General features: G+C 40.7%; 1 protein-coding gene across 10 annotated transcripts in view; it reads right to left on the bottom strand.

The window, feature by feature from the left end:
- Positions 1-245: 245 nt before the first annotated feature.
- kcnq2a (potassium voltage-gated channel, KQT-like subfamily, member 2a) overlaps positions 246-23,853 on the bottom strand; it is a 37,084-nt gene continuing 13,476 nt past the window's right edge. Inside the window, exons 2-18 of one of the 10 annotated variants that reach the window (XM_037103950.1) lie at positions 18,313-18,403; positions 18,097-18,223; positions 17,537-17,712; positions 15,719-15,844; positions 15,487-15,597; positions 13,401-13,496; positions 13,197-13,291; positions 12,518-12,577; positions 11,767-11,796; positions 10,999-11,052; positions 9,971-10,176; positions 7,985-8,032; positions 7,688-7,705; positions 6,749-6,854; positions 5,513-5,644; positions 3,911-4,004; positions 246-2,868 (exon numbers count right to left, since the gene is read on the bottom strand). In XM_037103950.1, coding sequence (XP_036959845.1) covers positions 2,008-2,868; positions 3,911-4,004; positions 5,513-5,644; positions 6,749-6,854; positions 7,688-7,705; positions 7,985-8,032; positions 9,971-10,176; positions 10,999-11,052; positions 11,767-11,796; positions 12,518-12,577; positions 13,197-13,291; positions 13,401-13,496; positions 15,487-15,597; positions 15,719-15,844; positions 17,537-17,712; positions 18,097-18,223; positions 18,313-18,403 — 2,431 coding nt within the window. In that variant the 3' untranslated portion in view covers positions 246-2,007. Of the gene's footprint in view, positions 2,869-3,910; positions 4,005-5,512; positions 5,645-6,748; positions 6,855-7,687; positions 7,706-7,984; positions 8,033-9,970; positions 10,506-10,998; positions 11,053-11,766; positions 11,797-12,517; positions 12,578-13,196; positions 13,292-13,400; positions 13,497-15,486; positions 15,598-15,718; positions 15,845-17,536; positions 17,713-18,096; positions 18,224-18,312; positions 18,404-23,853 lie in introns of those variants that run through there. The other 9 variants (XM_037103951.1, XM_037103952.1, XM_037103953.1 and 6 more) reach the window with 9 other exon arrangements.

Genomic DNA, 23,853 nt, shown 5'->3' with positions numbered 1-23,853 from the left:
TGAACAGATGTGTCTATCTATCTATCTGTCTATCTATCTATCTATCTATCTATCTATCTATCTAGCTATCTATCTATCTATCTATCTATCTATCTAGGACCTTCTCAAGTGAGGCTCTTGATTGCCATCTAGTGCTACATGGCCACCATTACACCTCACAGCTGACAGACATCTCACTGTCTTGTTTAAACGTGTCTCAGCATAGCATTAAGCCAGAGCATAAAAAAAACAAGAGACCATAGAGGTGATTTTTTTTCAGTGATGTACAAAGTTTTATTATTGAAGAAGAAGAGGAAGAAGAAGGTGCAGTTACAGGATGGTGTTGAACTAACAGCTACTTTTTCATGTAAAACCATACAGGTCCTTTCTTTGGGTTGTAGAAAACATGCCGACAGGTTCGTTTCTTCGTTTCCGAAAAATATGAACGGTGTATCTTGTGTGAATTGTCTCTACTGTACGGACTGTTAATATTAAAATGTTGAACTCGTTTTGCAATGACTCGGGAAGAATTGCTCATGCCTCAGATTCCACTGTGAATCCCATGCTTTTGGCATAATCAGTGACTACATTTGTATCCCGGGACAGCTGCTCTCAGGCCACAGAACCTCCTATATAACACTTGAAATGTACTTGAAATGTTTAGAATTAAATTGTGAATCTGTTTACCTACAAAACAATGGATTGTCATGTGAAAAATAAGGCCATGTTAATGTTGATAGAGGATGGTTCTTGATTGCCTTGCTTGCTTTTTATTGCATTTCCTCAATTAGTGCAGGACTGTCATAGAAGCAGAGAGTCTAAATGACTGACCAATGCATTGCAGGCGGAATGCACTCATGTCTGAGTAACAAGTGTCCGACTCAATCTAACTCCAACACTGCATGTTGTGTGATGAAAATACAAAATGTGCGAGCCCATATTGTTTCCATACGTGGCATTAGACATCTGCCTTTGTATTTCATGTGTATATAATTTGTGGAAATACTTGCCCAAAAAAGAAGAGCCATTGAAATTAGCAAGCGGGGGCTGCATACATGATTGGAATTCAAGCAAAGCCCCATAAAAAAATTAGCACATTGTGGCTTGAAACCAGTCATGCATGCACATTTTCATGTTTTATTCATCGCTCTGTTTGTTTGTAGGAGAAAAACACTTGTGGAATTGTTTCTGCTGACTTTTCGCAGCTGTTGTCTGGTTTTGGAACCTGCTCAACACAGTCCTTAAATCAACCTTTTAACATGCCATGCTGCGGGTTCACTGGTTTATTGACGGGGAAGTATCTGCAATACTTCGAGGGGAGTTCTGCTTTAGTATTCAGTAAACAGCAGGCTGAATTAATGATTCAGAAAAGCAAGCACGTCTTTTTTTTTTTTTTTCTTACTCTGCGAGAATCGAGAATTGATTATCATAGCTAAGGTTTTGGCATCATAACACCTCATGTCATTCAAAGTTATAGAAGTTATCAAGACACTATGCTAACCATGTGATGAACTTTAACAATCTTGCATTACTAACCCCCACAAAGTTTTGAATGTTAAAGTGGTCAGCGAGGGAGTGCTGAAATGAAATCATTAGTCCTAAAAGAAATCAAGGTGATTTTCTATACATAGAAATCAGTGTTAAAGTATAAGTCTGATGAAAAATTAAGTGTCTCGCACACATCTATACTCTCATGTAGCTTTCATCACAAATAAATGCAACGGAAATGTCAGCAAGTGAGATAAAGACAATGTCCCTAAAAAGCTATTTTTCTATTTATCATCAAAGTCTTGATGATACAATGCAACTGTAAGTCAGCATTGCATGTAAAGTGTTATATCACAACCAAAAATGGTGAAAAAGGACAACTCCTTTGTTTTTCTATGTTCACCATCCTCAGTAATAAACAGCTAACCATTCGCTAAACATAAAATAGTCTGTAATAGCATCAGCAGCAGCAGCAACAGTCAGTCAGTTGGCTACAAGGTCTCATGATCGACTCTGCCAGGCAGAGCAGTCTTTCCTGACCTACTTTAGTCCTGGCCATGGCCTCTCTCCACCTAACACCTCTCCAGTGAAGGACAGAGGAGAGGGAGCGTAGAGGTCAGAGTCTGTGTCTGATTCTCCCTCTGCTATGAAGGGTCTGACCCTGGCACAGAGAGAGGGTCCGGTTGCGGCTTCAGTCCCTGCAGCAGCTCCCCCTCCTCCTGAGCCTATAAAGAAAGAAGGCCCAAAGAAGTCCTCCTTGGCCTGGGAGATGCTGAAGCCACTGAAGGAGCGCTCCAGCTCCTCGTGGTCAACAGACGGGATGGACAGAGACGTGTCGCTCTCCACGGCTGTGGCATCCTGCTGGCACCTCTGCTTCCTGTGGCGCCTCCGGCCCTGGGAACTGCTCTCTCTGCCGCTGCCTCCAAGGACGGATGAGGAGCGGTCGTGGACAGGAGCAGGTGGAGGCGGAAGGCGGAACAGGGTGGGCGAATGCTCACCGCTGCCACCAACTGGCGAAGGGGTGTTGGCCACGCTGCTGTTCCAGGCAGGCTGGCTGAGGGGGTGCTGGAGCTGGTGCTGCCAGGAGGTAGAGGGGCGGCTGTGGCTGCCAGAGGGAGTACCAACCGATATTGCCACTGATCGACCGAGTAGAGGATCCTTCTTTTCCAAAGACCCATCAGAGCACGGGACCTCTGCAGCTGAACATGTCGTCACCACCTTCTCCTCCTTCACCTCCTCTTTATCCTCCTTCTCCACCTTGCTCTCCTCTGGGCTGTGGTAAGGCGGCGCTGGATACGGCTCTTTGGAGTTGAAAAAGGCCTCTGTTTCTGAACGAGGGATGCCCATACGCTGCACGTACACATTGACCAAGAAATCAAGTTTCCTGTCCATACAGAGCACCTGCAGCGAGACAGAGAAACACAAATAAACAAGTGAATACCAGAATACCAGAATTACATTTTTTTTTAGCGATAGTAACAGCAAATCTTAAAAATAAAATTGTGCAATATGATCTGTCTGACTGTTGGAGGAGCAAACCCAGACTGAATCCCAAAAAAGATGTTATGAAGTGATTTGAAAATGATTGTATGTGAATAAAAAACATTTTGGGTCCCAGTAGCTTGATCGGAGGAGCTTATGTTCAATGTGTGCCAAAGGGCATCCCCTCTGTCAATAAAGCCATGAATATGCCAAAAAGATACATAAAAAATAAAATACACATTGCATAAACCAATGAAAGCATACATATTATTGTTGTCTCTTTTAAGTGTGTGCAGGGTTATCCTGGTAACCAATGATAATCCTGTGTTTAATGTTACAACGCTATGATTGGTCATTCTCTGCAGAAATGCGTTGCTACGGAAAGTGGTTGTAAAGTGCTCAAAATGTCCATGAGAGAGTCCTCATTCCAGGATTTGACAGTAGCAGCCCTTAACGCTCGCAGATTTGCTGGGGACTTGCCTCAAAGTCTGTGTGTGTTGGACATTGGCATAGGACCCAGAATACGTTACTCAAAACAAACCCAACTTGTTGATGATGAATATAGATAGATATTTGTATTTATTTTTTGTAGTACAGTATATATACCAACATGTCATCTGATTCCATTTCTGTACTCTAGCGGGCTATAAACAAAAGTTGAAGTTTGTTCCTACGGATAATCTCTCTCCCTTTTTCATGGCTCAGGAATTTTAAAAAAAATGCATATCTGGTGCTCCCGATTTATTCTTCCATTAGATGATGGTTCTTGCAAGTATCTGCATTTCAGCACTTCACTATGGTTGCACACTGGCACTGACACAAAATACGTATTTCAGATTAATCACCTGAATGTGCAATTTCAATGCCAATTACCTGTTTGTATGTATCACCAACACCAAATATAACTCTTAACAACACATGAATGATTGACCTCAGCGTGAATTAACTTTCATTTCCATACCTGCTTTTCCACTTTGACCAGACGTCCCATCATGCTCTGGTCATCCGCAGCCTCACCGTCAGCTTTGGGACCTTTACCCACTATCTGGTCAACTCTAGCATTTGAGAAAAGTAATATCTGCGATTAAAAAACACACTCTGCCACATGGATTTAACCTATTTGTTTAAACTGAAGTTCATGATGCCATAATGGTAACTAGTGTTACATGGAAAGTAGCTAGAGAAGGCATTTGTGTTGCTGATATGTCGGGCTACAAATTTGTCTTGAATGAATGAATGAATGACGGTCTGGCACTTAAGCATTTCCTGAGTAAGTATTGGTGTAAGATGGACAGTGATGCATGCATAATGAGACGAGGCAGTCCTTAATGAAACAGTGTGAATAGAGGGGACATTTTGTCTAGGGGCCAAAATGCATCACTTGTCATGCTTTTGTTGTGCTTCATGCTTCATTTCCATTGCATCCTACTGGGGGAGCTCTCCCTCTGTCTCTCCGGTATGAGAGCAAGCATCTAGCACTGTCAAACCCCTGTTGAGTGAGGCCCCATGACATGGCTCATTAACATTCAGTGAGAATAACGCGGGTGTCTCACTTTTTTTCTTTTTATATTATGATATAAAGTGACATAAGAGCTAAAGTAACTGCACAACATTCTGAAAATGTTGCACATAAAACTGTTCATGAAACGTGTTCCTTGATTTTCCTTGATATAAGATATTTAACGTTGCTTGAGCATTTATTATGTGGCAAAATGAGACAAGTTGAGTGGCATGTACTCAAAAGGGGTTCAGTCAATCAAAATAATAAGGTAGCATGTAACTACTTCAGTATTTGGACTATGGAATAAGGAGCATAATGCTGGTAAAACGGTCATTCTAAAGGTGCAGTCTATTAACCTAACCTAGGACCTTCAGTGGACTTCTTATGGCGAGGTGTTGATGGGGGAGGGGGCCCCACAATCATATCTATCCTGGCAAGGCACACAGAGACGATATGAGTGCAATGCAAAATGAAGCAACGAGGGAATCACATCAGCTATGGAGAACAAGTTTCAATATATTCCACACACGAGACATACGGTGAGTCTGACTTGCTTCGTGGATGAAAAGTGCATGTATTTCACTGTTGGAATACATTTATTCTACATGTTAGACCTTCAGGGGATCAAAATGTGAGGAGGTAAAACAATGTGAGTTACTCTTCAATGTCATATCTAAAATGAATGTGTGATGCATTCAAAGCAGAAGGAGTGGACCAAGTATTTCTTTATAGAAAGGTTACAGATTTAAAAGTGAGATCTGAATACCACACATGTAGTAGGACAAATGAAACAGGCAAATCAATGACTCGTGTGTCACAACATGTGTGTATCCAGCGACACCACAACCCCTTCATTACTGATACACATCTCTAGTATTATTCTGAACTCAAGCTAATCACTGTGCTAAAACAATGACTCTGAAATGTTTCGAAGCATCCATCCTGGTCTTTAGGCTCACAGTCAAAGTGACGGACAAGATATTCACTCTGAGACGACCTGAAAATGAATGTGAGGCAGATATAAACTGTTGCGAATAAACTGCGTAGTGAACGTGCACTTGCCTGGACTGCAGGTTCTTAATGCGAGACAGCATGTCCAGGTGACCTGCAGAGTACTGCTCGATCACATCCATGACATCATAAGGCCGCAAGCTCTCTTTGAACCTCCTCTTTGACACCAGAAACTTCATGATGCTGAGGGAGGACACATATTTCTCTCAATTGACATCTGACAAATGAGTGGACCTTTTTTCACTTTGACCCAATGGAAAAGCACAGGTGTTACTGATTACAACAAGGATGGCTCGGTTTTTCCCACTATTCAAGTAAGTCATGACAGGGAGACGATGAGCCAACATGAAGACTCTGAAACCAAAGCGGCTGAATGGTATTTAGGTGTCAGCATTTAAACCAGTGCTTTTCCTAATGCCACATGGCAAAATGTGTTTCATTATAAAGGCCTGTCACAACAATCAGTGGTCAGTCTGGGCAACTGTAGCAACATGGAGTACTCCCTGGTGATTATACACTAATGAAAACATAATTATGAATAGTATAGGCCTATTTCATTTCTGCCAACAGATCCTCCTAAATCCTGCACACAAAGTCCTACTCGCAGGACCTTTAAGATTATTTTGTCAAACAACTATTTTCATGACAAAGAATGAACTTTCCCGCAACCCTGCAAAGGATAAGTAGTTACAGATAATGGATAGATGGATGGAACAATGAACTTTCACACTCAGACTTAAGTAGCTTTCTGTCAGTTATAATTACTTTGAACTCACCGGGTAATTGCTAAGATCTGGGAACATGGCACTATCACTACAACAAGTCTAATAAGGCAAGAACCATTTTATTTGGAGGTAAAAAATGAAGGTGAGTGCCCCAAATTGTCACTTATAAGCCGTCACTGCATGGGAAAATTGTGCACAGTCACCCTCCTCTTATAATTTAAATATAACTATAACAATTGTGTTGATTATTTTTATTTTTATTTTTGAGATAAGTTTGACTGACCTGGACATTCGTTTTAAATCTGTCTGATTGTATGACTGCTCTATCAGACTTGTTTTTAGTTCTGTCACCACCTTTCCAGATCTGAGCAGTTAAGTTAAGAAGTTCAACTTGATTCACAATAAACTGGAAGTACCAGTGCTATCAAAGCTTGTAAAGCCTGCACCATAGACTGACCTCAATGTAAAGGAAAACACATAAACACACACCATGATAGGCTTTTATGTACTCATGGATCAAGAAAACATTACAGAAGCAGAAAAGTGTTAAAGCAAACCTTACCATATTGCCCTTATTGTAACTTTCAATCCTGGCGGTAAGTCTTGATTGAGAAACTCACAGTGGCAGCTTTTGTCATCACCAATCTCCTCTCCTGGGAGGCTCGCCTCTACAGAGTAAACACATGGACACTCATAAAGAATATTTCATCTGTTTCCACAGTGTCCACGGCAGAAGCAAAGCACAGCTGTTGCTTTTAGCTTTGAAGGTGCAGAAATTGAATCACCAAGTTGGTTTCAAGCCAGTTAGCCATTTTGTGAGCGTAGTGAGCGGGCTTTGTGGAACAAAAGAAAACAAAATACGACTTGGTGCAGAATTGAAGGATAGTGCTGATGGGATAAAGCTTTAATAGAACCTTTAATGACAAGTACTCTCTTCCCACCACCAATTACACTCTAGATTAGCATTGTAGCTAGCATTTTTAGTTCAGCCAGAAGGCTAATCTATGGATTTGAAGCAGATTGCATATAGGCAAAGGTGTGGCCTAATCGCTGTTTATCAGAAATTAGAGGAGAATCTGGTAGGGAAAGTGAGGTCTCTTCATGCAACGTAAAGCGGGGCTTTGGGGCAGTTCGTCTCTGGGTCAAATTTGGATTATATCGGCACCACTTGACTTGAACCCGCAGCTGACTTACCTACCACAGAAACTTGTCTTCCACTACTGTAAAAATATGCTAGACTCATTGTATGTATGTTATTAGAATCCTAATCAGCTTAAATCATTTAAAGCTTAAATCATTACATGCATGTTCTTAGCTAGTATCATGCCTTTTTAGTCACTGTTAGAGGGGAAACTCATGTAGGAAAAAAATGGGTTCATGTCAAGTGAAAAAAATCTCAGCAGGTTTCAGCATGCAGGTTTCTCAGACCGGTGAAGCTGAATCATCTTTTGATTTTTTTTCCCCCATAGAAGCCAACCAACAACATATCCCAATGTCTTACTTATTAAACCTTCAATTGCTGCAAAAAGAGAGAGAGGAGAGACATGGGAAGAGATTTGTTATGGATTCTAGCAGGATGACTATGGCAGACAAATCAATTCCAAACATGGGAACTTGTGGAGTCCACTGAATGGTTTCTGGCTCATGTTTGAAAGGGCTTCTCTCTCTTCTCTTACATCTACACTTAACATTTATCATGAGCTTTAGTCAACATTGATGGTAAATTATACAGTACATCTAGACATTACAGATTATACTACAATCTGAATTGAAGACATGTCATGATGACTTATCTAACCTGGAGAACTCTTCAGTCCAAAGTCTTCATCCTGCATTTCAATCAGCACTTTAACATGCCATGAAGCGGAAGAAGAAAAACAACTAATGAGAATTGGTTCAAATTGTTCAACAGAATGCAAAGAAATGGTGAAGGAGAACAAGAATACTAGTTTGAGAGTGACACAGTGGCCTGGATGATATATGGATGCAGTTTGGCTTTCTAGCAAAAAAGAAGGCTGGACACAAAATCCAAACCAACACACCTCTGTCTCCACAGCACGATGTTGAAATGTTGGCTTTAGCATGTCCAGAAAATCTTTGCCTTCTTCACATCATTCAGTGCATGCAGAAGAAACTATATAGCACTCGCCTGCATGACAGTTATTGTACACGAAGAGTAGAAGCAGGAGGAAACAGTTAGCCTGGCTCTGTCCAAAAGTAGGGAAACATCGTAAAACCACAGCTTCTGTGTTGTCTCTCTAAATATCTCTTTGTTGTTATTTGACAAAAATCAAAAATTTTGAGCAGATTTTAATGATTGTTTGATAATTCAAAAGTTTGCATGGCTTACTTTGGGTTGGGATAAACAACAGGACTTTCATTCGGGAGACTGCTGTTAATGTCCAGTGTGAAACCACAGGGCCATAGTAAGTTACCTTAATTTTCCAACATGGTCATGTTAAACAAAATACTCACTTACATAATATATAAGTACATTTTAACCGAAGTTACAGAAGTAACATATAGATTTAAACCCAAACCACAATGTTTTCCTGCACCTAACCAAGTAGTTTTCTTGCCAAGATCTAACCAAACTGCAACCGCACCCTGAAAGTCCAATACGCTGCAACATTTGGGAACAGTGATACAGTATATGTTATTTTTGGAGTTGCTCCCAATTGACCTATTAAGTCATCATGAAATTAGGATGTGGCCCATAGATTCAACATTGTGATGATGCAGCAGATTTAGAATAATTTTGTATTCATAGAACCTACATGGATCAAAAAGAGTCATTATTGACGTAGTTTGCAGTTCGAGTTCTGTCAAAAGTTTTTAAAGCACCTTTAACTGCGGCCTACAGGAATATCCTTTTTAGGGTTAAGGATTTTTTTCTTTCTGCAATACTGCAAGTGGCCACTGGGCAGAATTGGATTAGCGCCACCATTTGGTCTAAATTATTGATTTGGGATTGTTTACTGGAACTACTGAATGGGCTGTGATGAAATCTGTTTCAGACATACATTCATAATTAATGCATCAACTTTCATGATCCTTTCACTTTACATTTACTGGAAGTTAAGTCATTGTTAACATGTCTAATATTTAGGATTATGACTATGATAAATACCAGTAAAACAATATTACCGTTAGCCTCAGCTGTTGTGTTGTGTATGTGTTTAATGTTATGTTGGCATGTTAACAGACTTAAAAAAGAAGCTGCCAAAGATCAGCATGTTAGCCTTGTCACCGTGAATATGTTAGCATGAGGAAGTGGACAATTACACTGTGCCTCAGTGCAGCTCACTGAGCCACTTGCTCACACTCCTGTTCTTTTTACACTTTGGGTGTTGGACAGATTTAACAAGATGTTACAGGTTACTTAGTGAGCTTAAAAGGTGCTGGTAAGTGTATTTTGTTACCTTTGGACACAGCCAGGTAAGCTGTTTACCCCTGCTTACAGCGCTACGCTCGCTGTCACTTCACATTCACCACACAGACTTGATATTGGTATCAATCTCCTCGTTTAACTTTTCACAAGAAAGTGAATAAGTGTCCAAAATGTTGAGCTCTTCCATTAAACAACTATGAAGCTCCCATAAAAATGGCTTTTGTCTACATGGTTTGCTGTTACATGATGGTTTAAATGCTGTTTCCGCGACAGACTAACCTAACATGAGTACAATTAATCAAAAGCAGTGGAACTGTCCTTCAGACCAGGCTGTGTCCAACCTGGTCTGTACTCTAATGCTCATAATTAATCTGGTCAGATAAGTTCCCTTACCCTCTGAGTTTTGGCGCGAGGTGCTGCCTCGGACTCTGAAGGCATGCTTCGGCCCTCGGTTCTTCTCATTGAAGCTCCAGCTCTTGGTGACTTTGCTGGGACTGGCCTCAGCCCCGTCCTCTGGCCCTGGAGACTGGGTCTTCCCCTTGGCCACTGGAGCCTTGGAAGGACTGGGGAATACTTTGTCTTTCAGACTGGCCTTCCGACTGGAGAGCAGGTGATAAGAAGGGAACTATAACCAATTCAACACTTTTTTAGAGTAAATAACTATTTGTAAGTAAATGTCTTTGTCCTACTGCTTTGTTGTTTTAAATGTAATCTTTGGAATTTGTCGAATTCTGCACTGACATGATAATAAATCTTACCTCAGCAGAAACTCAAAATGGGCAATGTCCTACAGCAGAAGGAGCCATGTCCACATACGAACATAGTGGAGCATTCAGTGGGTCAGGCAAGCAGCAGGAAGCTACAAGCAAGCATGCATGGGAAGCAAAGTGACGCTGCACGTCTCAAAAGGAAGAACTGTGGTCTCACTCTATGCAAAAAAAGTGAACACAAATCATGCAAAATAATTCACCATCATACTGTATGCTTCATCATGGGAATTGGTCAAAGGAAACAAATTGTTAGGTACTCAGCAATATGCACCTTGCCTGCTGAACTGAAGTTTGTAAGGGCTGAATAGGCGAAGAAAAAAAAAAAAAAAGGCGGCAAGCAAATCAATTGCATAACGACATTATTAAACAGAAACCATAAATCAACTGTGACAGGACGGTCAACACAGATGTATATCTGCAGCTTTTCTTAGAAAAAGTAAAAGATGTGAGCAGATTAGCTCTTGAATTTAATAATAAGCATAAAGCTTTTCATGAGACATAATCGACAGCTGCATTACACTGTAAAGAGTAGACTAGTCAGATTTGAGTGTTACTCCTCTTGTGCTTAAAGAGGTAGATGTACAGAGATAGGAGTGTAAGGACAGACACAGACTTGCAGTGCAGTTGTTAGTATCTGTGCAGCAACTATACCTAATAGCTCTCGGACAGCACCCGCAAAGTCTGTCTTTGTGTGCATTTTCATTACTGGAGTGGTGGGCAGTAGAGGAGACACAGAAAAGATAAAATAGCAGTGGGTACAGTCAAGAAACAGCAGTGTGTGCCAAACTGTGATGCCAGTAACACTTTATTGTAACTATAGTTTGTTTAATTTGCAACATCTTAAAAAAAACAACACTAACAGATAGTTAATTGTCTTTGCCTTGAGGTATTTTTCCTTATATGAAAGATAATAAAGCCTGCCAGCATCTTTGTGATGATTTTGTAGGGCTGTATTTTAAATGATAGTCCAACAAAATGTGCAAATGGTCAAAAGTCAAGATAAAGTGTTACTACATTGTCAATAATTACACTTGTTTCTTTTGTCAAAAACAGTGTGATAGAAGTCAAGCAAGGCTCTTAAAGTGTTCAAAATCACTTTTACTGAGGTGATGCTTGAGTATCAAAGAACAGCTTATTGGTAACTATCTAATAAAGCTGCCAGTTGGGAGCGAGGCCAAAGTGAGCTGATCTTTGAGCACCATGTGAGCAAATGCAGCAAGACCGTTCTTGAAGGAGCCACATACATGTCTGATACTCACGCACACACACACACACACACACACACATTTAGACACAGTCATTCTGCACACATACTCCCCCAAGAAGAGTGCCTCAGCAGCAGCTAAGAGCAGAATTGAAGAGAAGCCAACGGGAGGTGAAGAGAGACCAAAAAAAAAAACCAAAAATCAGATCACAGACCTGGGAGACGTTTCTGTTTGAGACTCCTTCCTGTGAGGGGAGAAGACACCACATGTTACACATTGCGAGTCCTCAACATCGCTCCATGCTGACTTGGATTAGCTTTGAGAATCACTTGCAGAGCAACAGGGAATGTGTCTGGAGAAAAAAAATGGGTAATTTGGGTGGACAGGTACGATCTCCTGCACTAACTATATCGGTGAAAATGTACCATATTTCATATGGGATTCCCTCTGATGTCCTGCCACTGTTCTTCTCGTCTCTCCATGATTACTGCCGATAGCTAGTAGGCACAATCAGCCTTGCAGCTGACTGACTCTGCAAGACTAGATTGGGATTTCAGAGGAGGATTGTTGGCATTTCATAGCATAGGCAGAATGACCGCAGGGATGACAAGGGGAGATAAGTTAGCTAAGAAAGCTAAGAAGAAAGCAGTGTCATAGTTGATGGCTTCGCTAAATAAAAGTAAGTAATGTAATCATAACAAGCTGAGAGCTGAGGGGAACTGCAGAGTCAGGTGATCATCCTCTGTGGCAATATTAGCAATAGATTTCACATTAAACAGTTATTTCAGCTTTGTTGATATAATAATATTCATATGTGTAGCTTTAACGTGTCAAAGTATTTTTCCAAATGTCACAGCCTTGGCATCATGACATCATCATAATCATAATCATCATCATCATCATCATCATCATCATCATCATCATCATCGTCATCATCATCATCACTATTATTGCCTTGTTTTTACCTGAATGACTTGCCCTTTAGATTCCTCAGCAGGTCCAGCTGATTCAGTGGCGGAATAAGTCTGGGGAAAAGACAAAGAGCATTATGTCAAGACAGTTTCTCCAACTCTGTGTTGAGAGGCTAAAACAAATCAAAGCTAATTCCATTCAGTTTGGCAGTTATCCATTCTGCTGGTCATCACCTTTTCACCTCAAATTACTACTGGGATGAAACCAAACATTTCCTAATCGTACTGACAGGCAGCGATGTTCTACTTCTAGACGCACAAAAAGCAAAAATCTGTGTTGTGAAAGTCAGGCGCAGCAGCTTATTTGCTGATTCATACAGCTGGACAGATATATAGGTGGTTAATTTTACAAAGTAGCCACTGGCTGTGTTTGTCTTTTGAACAGCATTTCAAAGAGGCCCAGATGTCACTGCCAACAGCAGCCTCATCCACTGTAAAATTACCCTGATTAAAGCAGAAAGTGAAACGTCACACCGGTGTGTGTGAAGCTCCACAACAAGACTGTAGTATCTGATTCAACAACGCGGGTTTGGAATACAATAAAATGAGGCTCAGTTTCCCTCCTAGCTTTCCAGTTTTAAAGGAGACAGCAGAATGTGATACGGCAAAACAGTTGTATTTCTTGAAAATGCTGAATAATGTACAGCATTATTCAGAGAGTTTTATCACGTACCTGTACATCGGAACAGCTACCGTCTGCTCATAAAAATCCCAAGTGCACACCAGATCAGTACGGGAGAGGTTGGTAGCATAAAACCTCCAGGCACCCTAGATAGATGAATAACAAAAGACACTTCAGCTTTTTGTCAAGGGCATAAAACAGAGATTATCTCAGTTTGATAAATCTTACGTGGTGCAGTTTTTATTAGACATATACCTGGATGAGACCCGCTGCAGGGTTGCGTCTCTTCTCAAAGTGTTTCTGCCTGTGCTGCTCTTGGACTTTTAGGGCAAAGCCAGAACCCAGGATTCCCTGAACAGATTGAGAGTGATGCAGAGAGCCCACACAGTGATCAGTGACCTTCATTGACCTCTACAGGCCAGCAGTTGGAATTGCAACAACAGCAAGCTGCCTCCTCCAACACCTTGTCGAACCCTTCTACAGCAGAGAGAGAGCGCGAATCCAACGAAACAAATCTGTAATATCACAAGTTCTCACTTGTCTGCAAAGCCCAAAGGAAATAGAAGTGTGAGTCAGAAGTCAATATAGCAAAAGCAGTGACTGTTTCCTGTTAACTGAGTGCTGATAAAGCTGCTCACTCAAAGCTTACTGCAAAGTCTGACATCTCAGTTGAAATGTCAAACAGCAGCCAAGAAATACATTAGTGACTGGAATAACAACATTATAAGAGCGCTTTCTGAATGTAAAGGGAGAAAACAGCAGAGTTTTTGTGGTTTCAGAGGAAGCTTCAGAGGAAGTGGGCTGCTACAGATAACAAATGTAACATCCACAGTGACAACAAGAGGGATACAAGGACTTGAATTGCTATGAAGTGACTTAGATACATAATATCATATTCAGTACCTTTCCAGCATACAATGTACTGTTTTTCACAGCAGACATTTCATAGCATTACAACTGTAATTAACTATGGCTGCATTCTATTTAGGTGACCCAGGTCTATTGAATCTAACTGAGCCAGGATGAAAATTACATTTGTAACAAATAATAAAGCAACTTCAGCTTATAATTTTTTGATGCCACCATGGTTGCACAGTAGCTACTAGCCTACCTTACAGTGTTGTAATGCGCCAGGTTTTGTTTATCTGAGCTTCTTTGTTTGAGACAGTTGCCGGTTCGAAACAAGGGTGATGAAACTGATGAGACAGAGCCACAACATAAATTTGCCTGCCATAATACAAAAAAGGCCCTATAGCACTAACCATAACTCAAGAGACAATACATTTACTACATGAAATAACCTTTTTTGTCTTCGGTTTATTTCGGTTTTCGGTTAATTTGAAAATACCAACTTGAAATTAGTCTTTGGGCCAATAGGTTGCGGTACAGCAAGCTGTAAACACAATAGCCTAGCTACTAGCCAACCTAACAAAGTTGTATTGTGCTAGCCAATTGTTGCATCCAGCTGACATGGAGCCACAAGACTTGGAGTCATGTTTCCTATGTCTGTCCAATATATTCACTCTCCATTTAGTCTGTATATGGTTTTGATGAACTCCTGAGGGAAATGTCTGATAATTTCTCCCCTACGTTCACCAGCTAGTTGTGTTTTCCGTCCGTTGTCTGGTGCTGGGCAAGCAGTCTGTTTATCTGAGCTCTTTCACCAAAACATCGGTGAAACGTAAAGTTCCCTGCCATACAACCAAAACAATGAGCTCATAGATGCTAAAATGCTCCATAGAGCAAACCAGAACTGCATTCGTTTAAAGTTCTCTGTTGGTTCATCACTATGTGCAACACATTTCACATTACATACAGCCATCTGATCTGTTGTTGATGTAAGAATAGTGATTAGTGCAACTTTAAAGAAATAATTAGCTATTCTTAATATAAATCAGCATGTATGTGCAAGCATAGAACCATTTCAAGGATACAGAACAAACAAGGCATGTTAAACTTAATCTTTAGTGTTTTTACATCTGCTTGTCTTATTATTCACAGTCTGGTGGGTTTTATTGTATTGTATTTAATGTTCCGATTGTTTGGGAGAAAACAAAAGGAAAACTAAGAAGTTACCATGAGAGGCTAGAAACAGAACAGAACAAAGAGTGACATTTATACAATATAAAACTTAATCAAAAGAAATCGAGGGAAGAACACTTCATAGAACTGGACACACTGTTTCTTAGGCAGCTGCAGAGCAGTTAGACAATTAGCACTGATCACCATGATGGATAGGGACTCAGTGAAAACAAATGAGTTCTTAGGAATCAGCACTTCAAGCTAAAACCTTTGCCAGCGCCACTGGGTTTAAAGTAGCCTGAAGAGGCCTTATACTCACAGCAGGGAGTGCAAAGAAGGCCACCCCGATCATGCTGAATGTGGCTGCCAGTAAACGTCCATTCCAGGTCTTGGGAACCTTATCACCATAACCGATGGTGGTGAGAGTGATCTGGTGAAAAGATAAAACAAAGACATTACATAATATAAGAGATGTGGTAGAGGTTGTAGATCTTTGGGGAAATGGATGCAGAACCTTCATGTTTCCTGTTTTAAAGTCAGTTTAGTCTTACCAGTCCCCACCAGAGAGCATCAGCATATGTATCAAACTCCTCATTTGTCTCTTTTTCCACAGAGTAGACCAGGAATGAAGCCAGGATCAGGCACAGAAAGCCTATGTACCAAGCTGTGATGAGCTCCTACAGAGAAAACCAATACAATAAGCATCAGGGACTCTAAAGTAATAACGTGTCATCTAGTATGCCTTACAAAGTGCTGATGTAACCCATGCAATTTGGTAAAAATGGCCCCTCTGTAATAATATTGGACAAGATTGTGTGAGTCGCTTGCCCTCTGTGGCAAACCAAGTATTTCATAAACATTTTTTATTTCCCTCAGCTCCATACATGCCACATACCCACCCTCTCTCCTGCTCACCACATTACACACACAAAAACACTTAGGAAACACACACACACACACACACAAATACACAGCTGCACAACAGCTTATTAGTGCAAGCAAATAATTCTATTTCATAGCTCATTCAAAAAATATACTAGAGATAATAGAGAAAAATGTTCTCACCTCAACAGAATTACTTGGATAGGACAGGAGTGGGATATAAAAGGGGGAAGCACTTTTAGCTTCAACTCTATAGGTTCAAAACCCAAGACGTTGTCTATGTCTTCATTTTTACCCTAAGTCTCAGAGTTAGACGCAAATACAAGTTGCTATATATATGTAGTAGCAAGGGTGATAGCATAATTCCAATAGCAGTCTGTTTTATTTGCAGTGATGTGACATAATGTATTGCCAGTTTAATAAAGAAGTCTTGAGGAAGGGGGTTAGGCAGTGAACTGAAGGCAGCAGTGAGGAGCATTATTGATAAGGTGCCACTCAAAGAAAATATTTCCACTTATGGCCAGGACTTGTTGTCACTCTCTCTTCACTTTTCAAAATCCATTTTAAGGAAAACCCCACAAATGTAACACAACAGCCTGCATACACAATATGTATGTTGCCTGAAATGAAAAACCCAGGTAATGAACAGTAAAGAACTTTGTTGGTAGGCAATTTTACACATCAGTCTGTTTTTACAGGTCTGCAAGAGTACTGCTTGCATAAGTGAAAAGGTAGTGTTAAGCCTTTTGTGACTCCTGTAATCTGATAAACTGCACCAGTAATAACTCTCTGGCTAAGTTGCATTGTAGGTAATGTAGGTGCCAGTTTTTGAAAAGATTTCTGATTCTGCTGTATCAATTTTGATCATTTGTTTATAAGAATGCTAAAACACTGGACTGCTTTTTAAAACCCAGTGCCTACATTAACCACAATGCAACATAGCCACTGAATAACATCACTAGGAGCAGTTCATCAGATTACATGCAGCTTCCTCTGGAGCCACAAAAGGCTTGATACCGCTTTTTTAAACATATGCAAACTGAGACCTGTCGACACACTGAGTTACTCTTTCAGCCTTGGGTTTTGTCATAAATATTATTTATGGAGATTGTTGAACCTGTATTCAAGACTGCACACATTACTCTGGGCTGAAACAACTTCTTTCACCTCCTCTGCATTCTTTTTGGGTAAAACTGATTCATTTTAAGTTATTGATTCACCTAAAAATTGTGTTAGAAGTGGAAAATAATTAAAGAAGTAAAGGGTAGTACTTTTTTATATGTTTCACATAAAAAAAACCTCTGAAACCACTGCCTGTGAAAGTTTTAGTGTAGTTCATTTGCCTGCAGTGTAAATTAGATTTGGTTTTAATCACCATATATGGCTGGCTGATAACATCTACCCTCGAATCCCAAAAATTGAGAGTGGTGTTTTAGTCAAAGTGCTGTCAACTTGAGGTTAAGCCTTGTAGTGAACACAGTGATCACCTTGCTATGGGCATAAACTACAGATCCGAGCAGCTTCCAGGTGCCTCCACGGCGGTCCATACGCAGCATGCGCAGGATCTGCAAGAATCTCAGACTCCTGATGGCCGAGGTGGCAAAAACATTGCCCTGAGATCCAGCTGCCAGTACAGACACTGAGGCAATCAGCACCATGATGTCTGAAAGGAAAGTCAAACACAATCATATGATTTCACGCTGGCTGGGATGAAGTGGAAGCCAGAGATAGCATATCAAATCAGACCGATCACTTTGACATGTCCAACGAAGATCATCTCTTTGAACATTTGACCTGAGGGCAAATTTTTTCCATAGCGGTTGCTGTGGTTACAAATCTAGTTTCACCTTGTCTTGAGCATAACTTCAAGAGAAGGAATATGCTGAAAATCACAGGAAAGCAAAACAAAGACGACTGTCATATCCTCGCTCAAACCCTTAAGCACTGGAGAATGGAAGAAATGAAACAACAGTTATGTGTCTGCGTGCTACGCTCTTCTGAGAGAGCATGGAGAGATAAATGACACAAGCTGACCCCGACCTCTCACCTATGACACAGAAAGGCTTTCTGGCGAATTTTAGCCTCCCTCTCCATCCTCTGTATCGACAGCAGCAGCCGGCAGCCCATATCCTCACAATGTACTCCACTCCAAATACCACGATGGTCACAATTTCCTGTGGGAGGAACGGAGATGGTGATGTTAACCACGTTGCATGGCTGTATAATGGAGTAAAAGGTTTACAGTGGATAAAGCGGGACCTACCAGGATGTACAAGGCACTCTCTGAGCTATTTTTGAACTCTCTGATGGTGGCAAAGACTGAAAGAATGAGACAGGAGAAGACCAAGAGGAAGCTGGAAGAGACAGAAAACATACAAGAACTGTTACTGATTTCTCTTTTTATGGTATGTCAGATTTGTCAAATCCAATTTTCGGCAAAGGTATGAAGTTACTATATTCAGTGGTCCAACAGCTGGCTTGATGTATAATATAATAGAATAATGAGAATGGTTTACTATTTCACATTAATCCCAAAGTTTGTGCTTCCAGTATTAAGTAGGTCGTGACCACCATGTTGGTTATGGGTCAAGCCACCTGACATTCCAGCGAGCACAACCAAAGACACAATCCCCAGAGGGCTGGCAGACATCAGCGTGAGTTACATTAGATGAGAAGGGCGTAGTATGGGGAAGACGTCGCTAAAATGTCAACCAAATGCAGACTTCTCACCAATGTCTTCCTAATTAGCAAATGCTCTCGTCTTTCCAGCATAACCTCTTTTCATCAGGCCAACATCTGCAAGATAGATGTGTCCCCATTAAGAGAACCATTTAAACTAAAAACAGATTGATACTGTAATATATATTTGAAAAGTAACCTTGCAAGGCAGCTAGATTCACAAGATTGCATGATTGTGTGATTTTTCACAAATCCGTTTTGCTCGGCTTTGAACTATGTGCTTGTGGCCCAATACAGGCGTTGGACCTATCAGCTACCTTTGAGGAACTACTGACAGATACAGCTGTGTAGGTCTGACAACCAGCAAGAGGAACAACAATGGCATCTCTTCAAGAGGTTAGCATAGATGCTGCCTAAGCAACACTTAAATCAGAACTGGAGAGTATATTGCATCGGAAGAAGAGCAGATAATGGCACTAAAGGCTTTTCTCAGATGGTTGCAATCCATCTGATGCAATCAGGTAATAGGAAAAGGTTCTGATATATAAAAAAAACTATAGCCTGAAGAAGAAGGAGAAGGACAGATGAGACACACTTTATTTTTCCCCAAGGGGAAATTCAGTGTTTTCACCCAATTGTTATTTTTTAAAGACAGGCCCATAACACACACAAGACAGGCCCATAACACACACACACACACACACACACACACACACAGTACCCATACACATGCATTAAACGGATAGTTTGGGCCTTTTGATGTCGGTTGTACGAGGCACTTACCCCTCATCAGTGTATTACCTACAGTGGATCAGCATGTAGCAACGACATGGAAGCAGAGCATTGCACTGTACCAACAGGATGTATTTTAACCTCCTACAAGAAGGAACACCACAACAAATATATATCCTTTTGTATACACTATATTTTGAACATTTCTGGAGCTTTACATTATTGTCGCATAATACATTGCAGGGCAGGCACAGCATTGGCTTGTGTGTAAAAATACGAGCGTTGTATGGTTGAGGGAGTGTTGTCCCAAAGGAAAAGGCTGTCTGATGGCAATGTAAAGTGCCAAAGTTCATAAAGAGCATAGTTTAGTTGAATGTGCTGCGGTTTTGAGATTCATCTCTAAAACTTGTGCTTCCATCCTAATACAACAGCAGAGGAATGTCCAGTGAGACTTTGTTGCTAGGCAAAGCACAGAAAAATAATATTGGATAATTTAACAGCAACGCGTCTTTCAGTTACAACGTCCCACTTCATGTGAATAAACCACACACCTCTGTCTACAGTTAGCACTGAGACAACTGCTTTCACTAAAAAATAATCCAAATTAAAAAGCATGACTATCTGTATGGCTGGATAACGTTAGGGGTGAACCAACCATTTCAACATAAGATTTAATGTTCAGCTGTGTGAAAGCTGCGATATTATAATGTACCATCTGCTAATCAATTCCTGGAGCTTAAGTGGGTACAGTTGGGGACTGAATGAATCATTAGAGCTGCAGATCCTGGGTGGCGCCTTTATTAGTGGAAACAAGCCAAATTATAGCAGCAGTAGCTCAGTTAGGATGAGTAAACAAGTGAATTGGTGAGGATGGAAGGACGAAAGCTTTAAAGAAGAACTGAAGGCCGGGGTGCAGATCAAATCAGGAAAAATAAATGATCATCATTCATATAAGAAACCTCAAGTGACCCGACACAAACATGTTTGCACACCAGTGTACCGAAGATCCAATAACATGCACGTGTATGACATGGAGTCTGCTGTCACTGCTGCCTCTGCGTGCCAGGTCTCATCACACAGTGAGTACATTTACAGGCTGTGCCATTCAGTAGCTCTTCACTTGAAAGACAGAAACTTATAAGCTTCCTCCTGACAGTCTCCCATGAACTGCCTAGAGGTGATTTAACTAGTCTCTGTCAAGACTAGGGCAATACTATTGACCAAACATATGCAAAGGCAGGTAAGAAAACACTTTAAAGTTCAATAAAACCAATAACTCGTCTGGATAAAGTAGATAGTAGTGAGTGTGAAGTAAACTAATGTGATCTAAAGACATTAAAGAGGTTTGGAGGAGAAGCAGTTCTGCAGCCACACCTCCAGAAGGCTGACTGAGACCATCAGGCGAGCGCTTTATCGGGTGGAAGATAACATGTGATATGTAGAGGAAGAGGCACAGCAGGGCCAGACCTCAGGGACTTTCTTTAGAAAAGATTTTCTGGAGGGAGTCCAAAGCAGGGCTAATGGAAAGTGCCTGGCGAAACCCAATACTGGGACAATGCAGGGTTTTCAAAGATGCAGTCAACATTAATCATAGTACAGAGGCAGTGGGGTATGTGCTCTGCACAAGATCAGGTGTTTCAATTTACAGATCAAACTACGTGGAAGTGATGTCATTTACCAATTTACAGTATGAGATACAATTATAATTTTTGTCAGTGAAACAAGTTTATGCATGTCTAGAACTAGGTTTCAGGTCCAACGATGAGATCCAGTGATTAGATGTTCACTACATCAGATGGTTTAAAAAGATGCAGAAATTATATGATCTTTGTTATGGCATATATGTTAGTAATATCTATTTACAACTCCAGCAGACACAGAGCAACTTGAGCATTTATCTGGTGAATGCGAGTCCAATCCTTCCTCTCCCTTTTGCTCTCTTTTGAGAGTTATGTAGCGTAAGGCTGCCTGCTATGGCTCAAAACAGGATGCAACATTATTGTTCTGATGGCCCAATAGTCTGGAAAAGGTCCCACTGGAGTGTCAGACAGTTTGTTGTCCTGAAGAAAGAAAAAAGCCCATTTCTCTAAATATCAGCAAGGGTAAACCTTACCCTAACCCCACTTTGGTACCATTTACTATAAGTGCAGATTTAAATGTCGGTAAACTCTCTAAAAATAGTTGATTAACTTCTTTCCCCACAAGTCTTTTTTTCTTTGTTTTACTTGTGTTCCACATTCGTAATCATGTACACACTGGAAAAGCAACAAACAATAAAAAGTCCTATAGCTAGAGGACACACTTGTTTTTAATTGTTTTTGATTTAATACAGAGCTGACAATGGAAGCACCTAAGAAGTCAGACATTTCTCTTCTTTCTCATCTGTATTGTGAGTTATACATGCTCAGTATTAATCAGCTGAAAAGGATCAGGTACTGATAAGGAGGCCACAGACAATGTGATGGTAGCCAATCACAGCTGGATTCGATAAACAACCGAGACTACAGCAGAATCATTCAGCGCAGAATGAATGATAATTTGGCCATTTCTCAGTAAAGACAGAAGCCAGATGTTACTAGTTGTTAGTGGGGTTTTTTGTCCAGTTTAAAGGGGTATTAGTAAACTAAAGGAAGAGTGTGTGTTTCTGCGACAACAAGTCTTCAGAGGGGTAGATTTTTGTTTTGGGGACAACAGTTGTGTTTTTGTCCATTGGGATATTTTCAGACAGTTGGAGTTTTCAATTAATGGGCCATCGGAACAAACACTGCTGGTGAGAGCAGAGTCTGCAACCAGAGCAGTAAGCTAAAATAGGTGAACACAGTAGAGCTGATGGAAGCTGCAGAGTTTGGTGATAACACTGAAATGTTTTTTTAAAAAATCACTTACCACAACGGCAGGTAGGTGGAATAGGTAAAAAGTTGAATAAGGAATCTGTTCCGTAAACTGTAGGTTGAGACATCTTTCTATTTCACATATTCATGTCATCCATTACTAATATAACCAATATGGCTTGGTGCAGCTTTAAGAAATGCAGATTGGGCAGTCATGGCATTTCACCTAGGCCATGAAAGCAACAACAGCAGCTCCGACACTTAGACTGATATTCATCAACATTCATTCTCTGCACCAGCTTTCAGCAGTGACAACAGTCTGCCTTCAAGTGAGTTACACTGTCAGCAAATTCAGACTATGGAGCCCACAATGTTAATAAAATCATTATCAGTCTAAACATCACTTTTAGCAACAGCCAAAAGGTAAGGCTGGCGCTTTACTTTAAACAACCTTTTCAGTAGAGGAGCGTCTATATTGATTTCGTCATAGCTTAGATTAATTGGCCCTGATGAATTTGGCTGATTTTCTTCACTCTGAAAACGATGTGCTCAGCAGTTCAGAGGTAAAGCTAAAGAGTGACGGTACAAACGCAACATGATAAATGTCTTTCCTGTCTTAGTCCTGATAAATGTTTATCTTAGTCATTGTCTGCCTCTGAATCTTCCTTCTGAGGAGGCTTTTACCACAATTTCCTCTCACTTTAGGGAGAAACACATATTGTATCTAATCATGACATGCAAGCTAATCAAAGCTTTTACTTCTATTATGCTTCATCTAGCCCTCAGACATCCTCCTGGATCACCTCACTGTTCTTATAATAAGAATAACATTACTTTTAGTGGCAAGGATTTATTTGGTCTCTCAACTGCATCTCTCAATCTGATTCCTCTTTTTCTGCTGCACCAGTTTCTGTTTGGACACATCGAACTCTTGGCAGCAGCCTCTGGCTGTCAGCCAATCAGAATGAAGCGGCAGAGAGATCAGTGGTATGGAGCAGCGGTAAAGTCGATATGCTAATTCTTCATGATAATCTTATTATTTTTCATCAGAAGTATAAAGACATGCTAATATAGAGCAAAATAAACATCATTTTCTGCACATTTTCCTTTGTTAGGTTAGATTGAGGTCATTCTCTCTTGCATGTACAGTATACTGAATGTGTGTGTTTCTGGCAGCTCATACATCATTGATGGCTCCAGCATTTAAGGCATGTGTGACAACCCCTGCGCTGGTCTCTCCCTCCTGGAGCCTGGTGGACAGAGTGGCGTCATGTTCTGACTGCCAGAGTTTAAAAGCTCTAAAGCCCTTCACCTTACAGCTGGCATTCCCCCCCCCATCTTTGGCTTTTGGTTGTCTTATTGCATGTGCTCCCGTCTTGTCATAATCCTGGGCTGGGTTGTGACCAGCTTCTTGGGAGACGTGAGCTCTTCATGCACTGTGAAAGCTTTTATTACATTCTGCAGCTTGTCAGTACGGTTCAGCTTATTGAATTTTAAAACTTAAATTGATATTGAAAGGAGTCTCTGGTGTGTTTGAATTACGGTCGGTATGGATTCAGTTG

This window comes from Acanthopagrus latus, chromosome 7 (genome assembly GCF_904848185.1).
Source record: "Acanthopagrus latus isolate v.2019 chromosome 7, fAcaLat1.1, whole genome shotgun sequence".
NCBI classification, from domain to species: Eukaryota; Metazoa; Chordata; class Actinopteri; order Spariformes; family Sparidae; genus Acanthopagrus; species Acanthopagrus latus.
Note: the sequence above shows the minus strand (reverse complement) of the source record. Positions and strands in the feature narration are given on the sequence as shown.